The sequence below is a fragment of the Gymnoscopelus microlampas genome (assembly GCF_963454915.1).
Source record: "Gymnoscopelus microlampas genome assembly, chromosome: 10".
NCBI classification, from domain to species: domain Eukaryota; kingdom Metazoa; phylum Chordata; class Actinopteri; order Myctophiformes; family Myctophidae; genus Gymnoscopelus; species Gymnoscopelus microlampas.
Genome location: NC_139947.1, coordinates 54,287,895 through 54,303,755, shown reverse-complemented (window position 1 = coordinate 54,303,755; position 15,861 = coordinate 54,287,895). Strand labels below are relative to the sequence as shown.

At 41.7% G+C, this 15,861-nt stretch overlaps 1 protein-coding gene and 1 long non-coding RNA gene across 2 annotated transcripts in view; both read left to right on the top strand.

Annotated features, from left to right (window-relative positions):
• Positions 1-7,659, top strand: part of LOC311053961 (protein kinase C and casein kinase substrate in neurons protein 1-like) — a gene marked incomplete at both ends in the record, with an annotated part of 36,537 nt that extends 28,878 nt beyond the window's left edge. The window contains 4 exons of the mRNA XM_084069778.1: positions 3,762-3,882; positions 4,069-4,175; positions 5,964-6,193; positions 7,550-7,659. Coding sequence (XP_083925904.1) covers positions 3,762-3,882; positions 4,069-4,175; positions 5,964-6,193; positions 7,550-7,659 — 568 coding nt within the window. The remainder of the gene's footprint in view (positions 1-3,761; positions 3,883-4,068; positions 4,176-5,963; positions 6,194-7,549) is intronic.
• Positions 1-15,861, top strand: part of LOC311053822 — a 452,603-nt gene that overhangs the window by 94,332 nt on the left and 342,410 nt on the right. The window lies entirely within an intron of this gene.

Genomic DNA, 15,861 nt, shown 5'->3' with positions numbered 1-15,861 from the left:
GGGTCCCCGATGGAAGTTAAGGCTGTGAAACAAAATGTGTGTCGCAAGCTTCTTCCATCTGGCGGAGTCAGGTCTGTAGAATGGAAGTGAACACATGTGTGACTGCGTGTTCGTGCGTTAACTCATTCACCGCCAATGAGGCGTTTGACGTGTTTTGGTGTTTTCAGTGTTAGACACTAGATGGCGCTCTTCGCTAACCTACTGTATGAGTCACCATTTGACTCCCAGTGAAGCAGCAAATCACGTGATCGCAAACAAAAAAAAAACAGCCACTTTCACTTTCATTTGAGTGCTTTCTGGCCAAATCAACCTTCATTCAAACTGCCAATAACTATGGAATGGATTATCGCGGCGGCACGCTTCTCCCCCCCCCCCCCCCGATTCTATGTGACTCGGAAACGTCTTTTAAAACGATCAGTGGATGGATCGTTGTGAAAAATAATATTCTATGATTTTTCAGAAAGCGTACGTTGTTGGCACAGTCTCTTTACACCACTCTGGTTATCAACGCACACAAATACCATGGTACAATGTAGAGTCTAGACTAGTGGGGTTCTCAAAGTGCGGGTCCAGGGACCCTCAGGATTACTTGAAGGGGTTCCAAATGGACCCTTACAGTACATGTCTGTAACTCAGTGTCTTATATGGGTCCATTTAGTTCCATATGCACACTATTACATTGCACACATTAAAACGTTTGAGAACCAGTGTTCTCTAGAGCAGATGGAACATGCCGGCTCTCCCCTGTGTGTGCGTGTGCGTGTGCGTGTGTGTGCGCGCGTGTGTGTGTGTGTGTGTGTGTGTGTGTGTGTGTGTGTGTCCTGATGCACACCAGGGGTGTCATAACACCCTGATCACACCTCTAATTAGTTGGACGGCCTAACGGTAAGGCCGACGGATATAGCAGTGGATGTGTTGGATGTGTTGGATGCAGCTCAAAGGTATCTAGTTTGTTGCCGTCAGACCTTCCTAGTCCGTGTTATCAAAGAAAAACGGGCGACAAAGGCCAAAACTCAATCGAAAATCTGTGATTAAATCTGCTCAGTTAAAAGTCGGTTGGATGCGTGACTTTGGGGACATTGAGCACAAAATGAGCACCTATAGGGCCCAGTTAGGGCCGGTCCTTATTTTAGGCCCGTTGAGAACTATACGAACAACACCGCAGAGTTCAAGACACTGATGCTAGACAGGAGGGCGTGGAGGGCAACCATTCGGGAGTTGGCTAGACCGCACTCTCAACAAAACAAGGCTTTCTGCCGTGTGGGAAAATCTGGACGACGTGAGGTTATACATCACGGCTACATCTACTGGACAATTATACGTAGCCTGCGAGTTAGTTCTGGCAGATATACTCGAGAGGTTACATGCATTCTCATTCTATGTGGCTGTTTACAGCGTCATGCAGACCCATACAGTACGTCATACACTGACGTGGCAGTCAGCTGTCCAATCGGGCGGCTTATTTAAGCTCACTTACATCTGTGTTCCGTCCGCTTTGTGTGTCATGGGTGTTGTCATGCAGCGTTTGCTCCCACCACCACCCCAGCACCACCAGTGGGCTCTGCTATTGGTTCTGTTCCCCATGGGGGGGGTTGTTATTATATATCTATCTCCCTGCTCTTAAAGGTTAATGATGGTTGTCTTAATGAATTGTGCTGAGCAGGGATAAAAAGCTAGCAGAGCCTGAACGCCAGAATAAAATATGTATTCTCATTCTATAATATTGTTTCATACATTTGGTCTGTAATATTGGTTCAATCTATTCGTGAGTTATCTGACAGAAATGTATTTGAAGGATTACATTTTAAAACACGGGAACTAAAGCACACTATCTGCTATATTATGACTCTGCCTGCCATGTTGTGCATATATTATTCTAATGATCATATTCTAATCTATAATCTCATTTATCTGCCATCGGCTTCATAACGTTGTTTCTTGTTGTTCATATTTGGGCCTTTTCTCAACTCAGCTCAGCTGTTGTTTTTTAACCTGGACTCTAAAACAATCATCCTAGAGGGTTCAATCTAAACCTTTAACAAGGTCCTCATTTCACCAACATGTCACCTTCCTGTAAAGGGTTGTTCTTTTACTCAATGCTTTTCTTCCTTCTCTTGTCTTTCACCTTTTCTTGTGGGAGAGGAGAGTCACCCACTAACCTTGTGAGGAATCGTCTCTTATGTCATCGTAAACATGACCAATGTGACTGTGACTCTATGCTGATTCTATCTCCATGTTTAAATCATGAACATGGTTTTGTCACTGTGACAGTTTTAACCCTTTAAGCCCGGGAACGCATCTGTGTGTCATTTTAAGATTTAAGATTTTTTTGGGGGGGAAATTGTGAACAGTTTTGCAAATCTTTGAATATAGCCTATATTTTTTAAAGCGAATATTTGTAACTCTCTTACAACTTCTGGGGGTCCCTGGAACAAAATATTTTTGAGATGGGGGGTCCACGGCCAAATACATATCATTTTTGAGAACCAATGATATTATAGCAACATACGTATTTTTTTGTAGAATCCCCCAGAAGCAAAGATTTGAGTAACAAAATGTAACTGTGATGTATATATTCCAGGGACGCAGCCATGGGTGGGCCCAATAACCGCCCAATAACCACACATTTTCACGGGTCGGGGGCGCTGCGCGTGTGCGTGTGCATGCGTGCCCACCCGCTCCTGCCTAGGCCAAGCCTACTGTATACTAGCGTTCTGGCTGCGCCACTGATATATTCATGGATTCGCACAAATTTCCACGATGTTCCCCCAAAAATAGCAGATATACAAGCTCATAGCACTATGAGCTTGTATATCTGCTATTTTTGAATAGCCAAAGAAAATCTTGAAATGACAGAGATGCATTCCCGGTCTTAAAAGGTTAAGTTGTTGCACGTGGATTAAAAACCTTACAGAGGTCGAGAGTCAACGACACTTCACACCAGATCAGGCACGGGCACACATAGACATCAAAGGGGGCTTGAGCCCCTGCCCTTTTACCCATCTGTAAAAGTGCCCTCTCCAGACCATGAATGTATCACTTACTAGTTTGGAAAAAAATACAAACGCACTCTTACCACGCCATACCTGAACGCAGCGTTCAAGAGAATTGCCATTTCCAAACTCTCCTGAACTTGAATGCAGCATTTTATGTTGAAAGTATCTCCGGTATTGGCTTGAATTTTGATTATACTTAGTTTAGTGCGGCATCACGCACCGAAAATAGCCAATCTCCAAGCTCACAACGCGTCGCAGCGCGGCGCGTTGTGAGCTTGGAGATTTGCTATTTTCGGTATCTTTACCAAAAAGTGCCCTTTTGGAAATGTCAGCCCCCTGCCCCTCTAAACATTCTCTGCACGTCCCTGAACCAGATGCTTTCCTCCCTTTTAGGCAGATAGTTGAATTAAACCTCCTCCAGTCTGGATGCAACAAACTGCAAGTTAGAAAGGAGACGGCAACACAAGCCTCTGATTCAGTGTACACACCGTTATGTACAAATACAGACAATCAGACAGTCAAGACATCTGTGAGAAGAACACTAGAATCATTTGGGAATCCATATCTATCCAGTCATCCAACTTTGGATATTATTCTCAGACTGCAGGCAATTGTTTGTTTTCTCAAAATCTGACGTGCGCATGTGTGTGCGTGTGCGTGTGCGTGTGTGCGTGCGTGTGTGTGCGCGTGTGTGTGTGTGTGTGTGTGTGTGTGTGTGTGTGTGTGCGCGTGTGCGTGTGTGTGTGTGTGTGTGTGTTTCCTCAGCTATGGCACAGTGTACAGAGACCTGGAGCGTACCATTCTGGCGGCCAACACACAAGAAGACCTGAAGTGGTTCAGTAACAACCATGGACCTGGGATGCATATGAACTGGCCCGCCTTCGAGGTAATAATGAGGATAATGATGATAATAATAATAATGATAATATTGAATATGAACTGGTCAGCGATTGAGGTAATGATCAGACCCTTTCTCTTTTGTCCTCTCACATTCCTTTCACTCACATTCACAGGAATATAAGCTTTAATTATAACATAATAATGTAATATATAATGTAATCTGATATTTCAGGAGTACAACCCGGACGCGGCCAGCGCTCCAGTCAAGAAGAAGAAGCCAGAAGGAGCCCCGCCCACCCCTAGCACTGACCATGTGGCGCCACCTGGTGACCGCAGCAGGCAAGTGTTCAGTACATGCCAGTGTCGGTACAATGGATGAATCGTCCAATGATACCGTCTTCAGTTGTAAATATATTATAATAATAATATATATTATAATAATAGCTACAGTGATATGTAAATATATTATAATAATAGCTACAGTGATATCCTACTCTTGAGTGGATTTAGCAGCTTTTTGTCTCAGGAGCTGGACCCTGTCTTCATTTTTTATTAAATGATGTTTGACACAAGTTTCTACACCATGGTACTAAAAGGGATATTTCACTTTAAAAAAGAAAAATGTAATAATAACTATTGTATAGTCTACTCAGGCTTTTGTGAGCACCGCGGACAGTTTTTTATGTTGCTTGATTCAGTATTTAGATATTCATTTTATCAGACACGCCCCCTTCCTGTACAAACCCATTATGAATTCAAACTCCATTTTTAACATGTTAGATTCATCAGAAACACCCGTCCTTGGTTCTGGTGAGTCGCCCTGCCCTATACCTAATACGTGAGGGGGCCGTGTTTTTTCCATTACTTTTTTCTTTTCTTTTATTTAATCTTTATATTGCTTGTTTGTTTATTTTTCTAAAAAAGTAATTAAAAAAACACAGTCTTCTTACATTAGAAGTACAATATCGGTCACCAGAACCAAGGACGGGTTTCTCCATTTTTTCTCCTGTTTATGGGAGTTCACCCTTTTTTCGTGTCAAAGGCAGGGACCCCCAACTACAGGTTTTATAAAATCGCATATTTTGCATATCAAACATTGTCATAGATAGTTTCATAGACGTGTGTATCTTCAGACAGTTAATCACTTGAACCCTCAATACTTAGAACACTTGTACTTGGTATGCTCTCTCCCCCCCGCCCCCCCCCCCCCCCCCCGAACCCCCAAACTTCTTTGCCGATCTACAAGCGGTCTACAGGCCGATCTACAAGCGCGAGGCGTTGTGAGCTTGTAGATCTGCTATTTTCAGCTAACGTTTCCCTCAGAATAAAGTGGTTAATGTAAAAAAAAAAAGTTCCTATCACACAAATATTTGGTGGCCCCCCTGTAGTAACTATGAGGACCCCCTAGGGGTCCCGGACCCCCTGTTGAAGACCCCTGATATAATGTATAATCCCCTCTCTGTGCGTCTGCAGTGTGAGCAGCTATGAGAAGAACCAGGCCTACATGTTATTATTATTATTATTATTATTATTAATATCTTATTATTATTATTATTATTATGATCACAGTGTGAGCAGCTAAAAGAAAAACCAGCCCTACATGTTATTATTAGGGCTGGGACTCGATTAAAAAAAATGATCTAATTAATTAGAGGCTTTGTAATTAATTGATTGAAATTAATCGCATGTTTAATCGCATATCAATATTTGACCTGAGAAGCAATTTCTTTTCAGTTAATACAGATTTTGGTATATGAGTGAATCAATGAGTGAATACATAAGTTTAAGCAACAAAAAATAGTTCTGCACACAACCGTGTTTTTATCCACGCTTCCATCAGAGAGTTTTCTAAATCTAAATGTCCCATCCACTGGGCCAAGCAAAGCAGTCTGATCAGCTTCTTGTCCCATTGCGTGCACTGGGGTGTGTTGGCTGTTGGTTGGTGCACTGGTATGATCGGTACGCCTGAAACTCGTCCAGTGAGAAGTTCTGTGGTGCATAAACTAAGCGCGATTAAAATGCGATGAATTTTTTTTATCGCGTTAATTTCCTGTAATTAATTAATCTAAATTAATCAGTTAAAGTCCCAGCCCTAGTTATTATTATTAATATCTTATTATATCACAGTGTGAGCAGCTATGAGAAGAACCAGGCCTACAGCACTGAGTGGTCGGATGACGAGCAGCCTGCGGGGAACAGCGGCAACGAGAACGGTGGAAACGGTGGAAACGGGAACTCCTTTGAAGAAGACTCCACTAGTGCTGGAGGGGGGTCCGGGAGGGGTGCGGGAGGGGTCCGGGTCCGAGCGCTCTACGACTACGATGGACAGGAGCAGGACGAGCTGACCTTCAAAGCAGGCCAGTACACACACGACACGGCACGGCATTCTACAACTGTCTATATATCAGGGGTGGATGCAGCTTTGATGCGAGAGAGGGGCCACTGAATTTACCAGTCGGCCATTTGATCTGCTATTTTCAAATGGCCGAAATGTATATACTGTATATTATACAGTCAGTCAACGTCGCAGCAGCCGTGGAGTAATTAAACAACAAACTACATGGATTACGTTCACACTAACATCCTGGAGCGATTTAGAAGCACTTTATAAGAAATCTAACACGTATGTTGATTTAACGTTAGTACTTTTGTTTTATTGTTGGATAGGGTTGTCCGATATTGGCTTTTTTACCGATAACCGATATACCGATATTGTCCAACTCTTAATTACCGATACCGATATCAACCGATACCGATATATGCGGGGATTATTGTGATTAGGGTAAGCTCAAATTTCATATCACACACACCATATACAGTAAGAACTCCTGTAACTATAAAAAAATAAAAAAAATAAAAAAAATATATTTTTTTTTTTCAAAAACCGATACCGATATTTTCCCGATATCAATTTTTATGCTAATATCGGCCGATAATATCGGGAGGCCGATAATATCGGACATCCCTATTGTTGGACATTCAACATGGCAGAATCAGATTATAATATGGGCTTTTAACAGCCCCTCTTCGTATCGGCCCGTTCCGACCCACTTTCACCCCTGAGTACCTGCCAGGCGAGTACAGTGATGGCCCCGTGAAGACAAAGCCACACATTTGCATTTATATGTGCGAGGGTCGATTCGCTGGATGTGTGTCCGCAATGGACGATGAGCCAATGGCTCAAGGCAGCAGCAGTCCACGACGCATCTATTGTTCTGGGTGGAGGGGGTTGATTTCTTTCTTTTTCATTAAAAAATGTACGCGGAACACCAACCATTTCTTCGCGGGACAAAAGTGTCACGCCTACCAGGGTTGATAAACACTGGTATAGGGTATTATACTAAAAGTACAATACTTTTGTACTTTTACTTAAGTAAATTTTGAATTCCGGACTTTTACTAGTCATTTTTACATTGCAGTATTGATACTTTTACTTAAGTTAAACATTTGAGTACTTTTTTCCACCACTGGTCACCGCAGCTTCTGGGTAATAAAGCCGTCCACTGGATTTGATTTTAAAATAGCAGATCTACGTGAGCTTGTACATCAGCTATTTTCAAAACCATTTGGTAGGTATTTGGATTGAGAAATCAGGGAAGCCATTTTTTTTGTATAATATCAGTGTTACATTTGGACCACTAGGGGTCTCTGGACCCAACATTGAAACAAACTGGATTAAGACGGGTCGTTTTTTTGTGTGTTTTTCTCCTCAGGTGAGGAACTGACGAAGACGGAGGACGAAGACGACCAGGGATGGTGTCGAGGTCGCCTGGACAGCGGCCGAGAGGGACTGTACCCGGCCAATTACGTCGAGCCCATTTAGTCACATGGTCGGATACGCGAGGACACGCGCCATTGGACGGCAGCTTGAACTGTCCCATCCAATCGCAGCCTACCTACCTACCTACCGCACATAGCCAGAGACTTAAAAGAAGCCACACCCATCCCTCCTCGCCAGCCGCCACCGGTCCCCACCGGTCCCCACCGGTCCCCGATGCCGCCAAGCAGTTAAAAACTTAGTAAACAACGTAAAAAAAAAAAGACAATAATAATATATCCTTGTAATATATTTTATCCAGCATTCGGGGGGTGGGTGGACTTTAAAGATTAAAAAAACGCAGTTATTCCGGTATATACACACACTCGACGCGTAACATCAAGCCGATGCAGGGATACCATGATGCTAATAGCGTTAGCAGTGTTCGCCACATAATTCCGCTGATCTCAGTCTGGGTGTGTTTCTCTTATAGCAGACGGCGGGAGACAACGTTAAGACTGATTTACGGTCCGGGCGTCGCACGACGGTGACACGCGGCGAAAACAGCCGACATGCAAGCTCACGACTCGTCCGCTTACTACGGACGCACACGGTTTAATCGACATATCTGTAAAAAGAAATAACGGCCTTTAAAAACGCAAGATCGGTATCACAAAACGATATCAAAGGAATCGATCGGTTTTAGCCACTGTTTTGTTTTATCTTTATCTTTATTCTTTATTTGAATGTGAAGCTGGAACATGCAGAACTAGATTCATCAGTGTTTTGTGGGGAAGCTTTCAAAAGGGTGAGCTAATATGTGCATCAGAATAAATCAGGTACTTAATAGTTATTAGAATTTTGCATCTGCACCCAGATTCAAACTTACTGTACAAACAGGTGTGAGATAAACCCTAACCCTAACCCTACTGGTGGGAAATAGTATTGCGGTATCGTTCAATTTGACGGCGCAATTAATCTGTAATCGAATATCGGCCAATTATCTCAATATCGTGCGTCCCTAATCCGCAACGTGTCGTGAGCTTGTAGGTCGGCTGTTTTCGACCCGCGCAACGCCGTCCTCGTGCGACAAGAGTGAATTACGAGGCTCGAGTTTTAACCGTTACACCGAGCTTCTCAGTATGTATATATATATATATATATATACATACAAGTATGATGCAATGTCTGTGTAGCATTTCTAATGCTGTGTGTGCGTTCCAAGTCGTCATTCTTATTCATGGGGAATGGCGTTTTAGTGTTTAAAAAGTACCACAAACTGTATCCTCTATTTTTATTATTTTTGGTTATTTTCTTTTCTTGGTGATTTTGGTCCCCCCCCCCCCAGTGTGTGTGCAGTCATTCGGTGCAACGTGTTTTGAACTGTCTTCTGAAGCTAGCTTGCATAGCAGCATGCGGCGCTATGCAACAAAACCTCGCATTCCCCCTGAATCTCAAACGGCTGCTTCGTCATCGCGTTCAGGCGAGAGTTAAAAAGCCGCGATGCAACAACGCGGCGTTGTCTAGGACAAAGATGCAGAGAACCCCACGGTTCGAACGTTCAGACTCTTTTTAAACAGGCTTCTGTGTCGATTCAGACCAAAGCTTGGTCGAGGTGGACTGAGATTATTATTAGTTTTTTGACGTTTTCCATCTGCTGAGATAGAAGCTTTTATTTTTTTCTCATCTTCTAGGTTAATTAAGGTCTTGGTTTCAGCTTTGCTTTTGCTGTCTGTCCAACATGCTTAATGAGGAAAAACGTAATTAACCAAATTAGGCATTCATTCATTCATTCGTTCATTCATTTGTTCATTCATTTGTTCAGATTGTAACCACTTTCAACCTGGTGTCCATATGTTGGGCGTGGCATTCTAGGCGGGGCTTTTCAAAAGGTTTTCCGAAATGTTCTGAAATGTTCAAACTGTTTGAAAATAACACAACATAGCAGATCTAAAAGCTCTCACAACACATCACGATGCGCTGTGGGCTTGGCAGAAAGGCTACTTTCGCACAAAGAAAGCCCGGTACAACGTAGTAAAACATCATAATGGATAATTAACTAAACGAGGCGTTCATTCAGACGGAGTGGTGTTTTGTGTGTTTGCTCGTTGCACATCATCACCATGGTAACAGATGAAGGGTTTGGAACATTGCCTGTTCCAGGTGCTTATCTTCACTGCTATCTGAAAGTTGCTATTTTCTGCTTAAACCGCCCAGTAGGCCTTCCATAGAGAGATATTATCTGTCGTCTTTACCATAGAAATATATGTCATCTTTACCATAGAAATATATGTCATCTTTACCATAGAAATATATGTCATCTTTACCATAGAAATATATGTCAGAAAGTCACCTGGAAGATAAAAAAAACAACAACATCAACAACAAATAAAAACCACTTTCTGCAGACCCCCCTAAAGTCCTGAACCTACTAGTTATGTATGTGACCCATTCCCCTGCTTTGCCAAAGAATGACCTGTTACCATCAGAACCTTCTGGTTTACACCTATGACCCGGTTACAGCTAGGTTACCATCAGAACCCTTTGGTTTCTGGTATAATGGTACCATCAGAACCCACTGGTTTCTGATATAATGGTACCTCTGGTTTCTGATATAATGGTACCTCTGCTTTCTGGTATAATGGTCCATCAGAACCCTCTGGTTTCTGATATAATGGTACCTCTGCTTTCTGGTATAATGGTACCATCAGAACCCTCTGGTTTCTGATATAATGGTACCTCTGCTTTCTGGTATAATGGTACCATCAGAACCCTCTGGTTTCTGGTATAATGGTACCATCAGAACCTTCATGCTGTCAAACACAGAAGGGCACAGATCCAGACAGCAGGACACCAGCTGTTAACTGAGATTATTTCCCAGTTCTTTTTTTATGCTCTTTCCATGCAATAATCCCTCAGATGGCATCGTAATAATAATAATAATAATAACAATAACTCCATGAAAAAAAAACCTCTACAGATACAGATCCAGACAAACATTAAAAGCACACCGGGAAATATCGAGTGCTGATTAAACTGTGGAGTTAAATGAACACTCAGGATTTTACTGTTTGCCCTTTGAAATGATAGAAGGAATCTATTTATCTGTACTCACTGTGCTGAACAAGGGCGTCACCTTGGAGGTTTACTGTACTTACTCAGCCCATGACTCACAGACTACACATTTAAATGACTTATTTTCTATCAAACACACACACCCCACGAAGCCCTGAATTCATGGAGATTTATTTGTTGTTTTGCATTCCTGAGACAATGATTTGATGATGGGGTCATCGGTCAGAAGGAGACTCTTTGAGTCTCCGCTGGTCATCAACTTATTGTCTCAGGAATGCCACAAAAACAAAGACATCTCCATGAATTCAAGGCTTCGTGGGGTGCGTTTATGATAGAAAATAAGTCCTAGTAGAAAACTACTCCTTTAATTCAATAAGTGCACAGCAACATCCTGAGTGTTAATTTAACTCAGAAAGTGAAACAAAAGAGTCTTAAGGGAGTTTAAACCACATCCACCATAGCATCCCTATTCTGGGTATGTCACGATAGGCGAAGACTAAAATAGCAGATCTACAAGCTCACAATGCATTGTGTTGTGATGTAGAGGGGGAAAACAAGAGGGGGGGGGGGGGCAATTATAGACCCCTGGGGGACCCCGGTCAATGGAGTACATAGGGTTTTAGTGGTTAAATTGAACACTCCCCCCCCCCCCCCGCCTCATCTCTGGAATGGTGTGTGAATAATACAGTAGCAGCTGAAGTTCTTATGCAACAGAAATATGCTGTTTATGAATGAGTGTTTTTAATGTTTCTGTTTATGAATGAATGGTTGTTTTATGATTGTGTTTCAGCAGGTTTGGGTCTCATGTCGTCTCTGTTTCAGCAGGTTTGGGTCTCATGTCGTCTCTGTCGGGTGGAAACCAAAAAAACTAAACGCAAAAACTGTTACGGTTAACTTTTCAGGATTCAAAATTCAAAAATATCAAAAGTAGCAGATCTACAAGCTGGACACTGGAGAAGCGTTTGGAGCTTGTAGATCTGCTACTGTCGATGCTTTGGTGTGACGCTCTGTATGATCCAGTAGGGGGCGTTAATTTAAGAAAAAACACAAAATAAAATGGAGATAAGAGGTTTCTGCCCGACAACAACGATATGCTGGAGGAAAGCACTTCATACCAGCTCTCTCTCTCTCTCTCTCTCTCTCTCTCTCTCTCTTACACACCCACACACACACACACACACAATACAATACACACACAACAAATATGCGGTCGCACACCTATTAAGTGCACGTGTGCGTACAAAAGTGTGTAACAACAATCTGTCTAAACGTCACAAAGCACGACAAGCACACGCTTTATGAAACCAGCTCACACACACACACGCACACATGCATAAACACTCACACACACACACACACACACACACACACACACACACACACACACACACACACACACACACACACACACACACACACACACACACACACACACACACGCACACATGCATAAACACTCACACACACACACACACACACACACACACACACACACACACACACACACACACACACACACACACACACACACACACACACAGAGGGAAAGCACATCACACCAGCTCTCGACTTGTGTCTCAGTGTAAAGTTGTCCAGCCTAGCAAAAATACACACTACCATTATGTACACACACACACACACACACACACACACGCACACACGCACACACACACACACACGCACACACGCACACACACACACACGCAAACACACAGTAAAATCCTCAGGGTTCATTTATCCATTTTAACTCTTGAGAGTGTACAAATGGAACCAAATGGACCCTTACACTCTCAAGAGTTAAATTAACGCTGAGAATTGTACTGTGCACAAATACAATACAAACACATCAACGTTACAGGTTTGATCTTTTTTTTGGGGGGGGAGGGGTTAAAAAAAAAGAAAAAAAAATCATCTTTATCCTCATCCAGTATGTATGAGTTGTGGAAATGTAAAAGAAAAAGTAAAGCAAAAAAGAAAAAAAGCGTATAAAAAAAGAATAATGCAAGTTGATCAAAAATACTAAGACAAAATGTTAGTGTTATTATACATGTAAATGTGTTTCATCAAGAATAACAGCAATGGAAAAACATATGACATAAATTAAGTACATATCGTATGAAATTTCATTGCAATGGAATTGTCAGTGTACCACACACAGTATAAATGCCCCGGTTTATACTTCGCCGCACGACGGTGTCACGCGGCCGGAAACGGTCGACCTGCGAGCTGGGATTTCGCGAGACGCCTTGCCACGCCCGCAGCTCGTCCGTTTGGCGACGCGTCGTGACGCCGTGGCGCGACGGAGCACAGATTTAAGGGGCCGTGAAGCGTGACGCTATCCCACGCCGGGTCAAGATTTGTATATTTGACGATGTAATTTAAAGATTATATTCTATTGTTAACTGTACAACTGTGTTGAGTTGATGACAAATGAAAACCTAACTACGTTGAAGGCAGTAAAAGAGGTGTTATATTATGTACATGCTTTTTTTAATGTTTATGAGTAAAAATTCCTTATGCACACGATCGGGGCGCCGGGCGACTCATCATATTATACGTATGTTGTGGAAAAACAGAAACGCCCCGTGATGTTTAGCCTATACGTAGACGATGTATGTATGTTCATAGTTTAGTGATGTAAACTTATGATCTCCTAACTGGTGTAGTGCCTGTTTATCATCTTAATGTAAGGATAAAAAAAAAAACAGTTCATTTAAATATGCATAAAGATGACTATTGATCAACCATAATAATAATAATAATAACGATAGTTATATGAGAAAAAAACTTGAGTCTAAATTTGTTGTGATTGGTGTGGATATTACCATTATTGGTTTGAAAGGAGAAAAACCAGTTTGTTGAAGAAAACAAAGGGAGAAAAAAAAACTTAAGTGTCTGTGTGTTTTTTTTTATAGTGTTAATGTACAGTTATAATATACAGCAGGTATATGCATGCATACACCATCAAATCTGCTCTGTGTGTGACAATAATGTTTGTGTTTAAAAGCTCTTTGTTATAAAACAAACCAAAACAGCCTATACCAACCTGAATAACATGAAATAATACCTCCTATAATTACACAGGAACCTTTTCCAGTAACAGGGACTTAGGTTGGGTAAGTGATATTCCTTTGTTAAAGGGATAATTCACCCCCAAAAAAATACTTTTTTTCTATCGATTAGTCACCCCATGCAGACTTGAATTCATGATTTGATGACCAGCGGACCGGTAGGCAGCGGTTCCGGTAGGAGACACAAAGGAGACTCTTTGTGTCTCCTACCGGAACCGCTGCCGGTCATCAAATTATTGGCTTTAGGAATGCAACAAAAACATATAAATATGCATGAATCCGAGTCTCCATGGGGTGACTAATCGATTGAAAAAAGGTCATTTTGGGGGTGAACTATCTCTAATGGACTATTTTGCCCCATAGTGACCATCAGATCCTGTGTCTAGGTGAGACATTACCTTTGACACGATCTAAATGTTTAAAAGAGAAGGGAAACAAAATACAACCACCCCAATTATATAAGTTATATTGTAATAACATACTCTACCATACAGATTAGACAAAATAAAAATGTATTCATTCAAAGAAAGTTACATAGTGAGGCTTTAAACTTGGTAATAATCATATTCTTTCCATAAATAACAGTATTTAGATTGACAAAACTGAACGATACGCAGGTCCAATTTTGGCTGAAGACAGGCCATTTTTTCAGGATTTGTAATTTTCAATATTGAAAACCTAATGAATGGTACTGTATATGTATATATTATATATGTTCGAATGCTCGATTATGATTGGTCAGTCATTGGTTATTATTTCTGGATAATGACCGATGAGCTCTATAACGGACCGCTGTCTAATCAGAGACTCAGAACACCTGCTCATGTCAACTTGCACTGCTTGGTTTTATGCTTTATCCAACATGACAGCCATGAAAACAAACAACCAATGTCATTTACAACTAAACGTTGCTCTCAAGAATGTTTTTGAAAACATTTGAGGTGAGAAATAGACGATGCAATGACCGAAAAGTGATCCACTGCACTTCCTTGTTTATCGTGGCACGACAGCGGGGGAATACCAAAACACTCGCCCCAAAACACAGTCACCCCGGGGCAAATACGGCGGTATTACAGGCAAATTGGCGGTATATAGAATGGGGGGTGAGTGTGTTTTGGGGCGAGTTTTCCGGTTACCTTATGGAATACTGTCATTTGTTTTCCGAGGCGAACTTATGGAATACTTTCATTGCCGTAAGCAAGGAAATACTTCGTTTTGTTGTTACTTTTGGGTAAATGTATTTATGTATTTATTAAGTAGCCGTGTAATAAGCGGGATAATGCATGGGGAGGTGGTCATTATTGACATTTAAAGCCCTTCAGGGTCCGCCTCGGTGCATAATCACCCTGTCGGGCTTCAAATTTCAATAATGACCACCACCCCATGCATTATCCCTTGCATATAAACCTAATGAATGGTTTACTGTATGATATGTATATAATATGATGTACATTTCTTCACAGAACAAGTCACTGAAATCATCCATCTAATCAGTTTTATAGGTTTTTGGATTATCAAACAACTTTTATCCACTGTAACAGCTCCAGGACAGATAAATGTATGTTTCTAGTAACAATGTCCCAGCAGATCTAAAAGCTCACATGTGTCACGATGCGACACAGTGTGAGCTTGTAGATCGGCTATCTTTGAGAAAGATTGACACATTTGTGAAAGATAATAAAACAAGCGAAATAGGCCAGGAGAGTGCTGTGATTGGCCAGTGGACTTTGATGTCAAAGTCCATTAATCCCGCCCCCTCTCCTCCCCTCCCCGCCCCTCCCCTCTCTTTCTACTTTCTGCTTCAGAACAGAGAGAGAGAAAAAAAACTGCCATGGCTCACTGGAGTGGATTTTCAGTTAAAACCTTTTAATACACGTTTAAAGGACCACGATGAAGACTTTTAATGTTCTGTAAAAACAGCATGTCACGAAACCTTTAAACCAGTACAGTAGTTTAAACTAGTAAAGCAGTTTAAACTAGTACATTAGTTTAAACTAGTAAAGCAGTTTAAACTAGTACAGTAGTTTAAACTAGTACAGTAGTTTAAACTAGTACAAGTTGGCAGGAGTGCATGTTTGGCTATAGGCAGTCTTTACAGTAAAATATACACAACACACCAGAG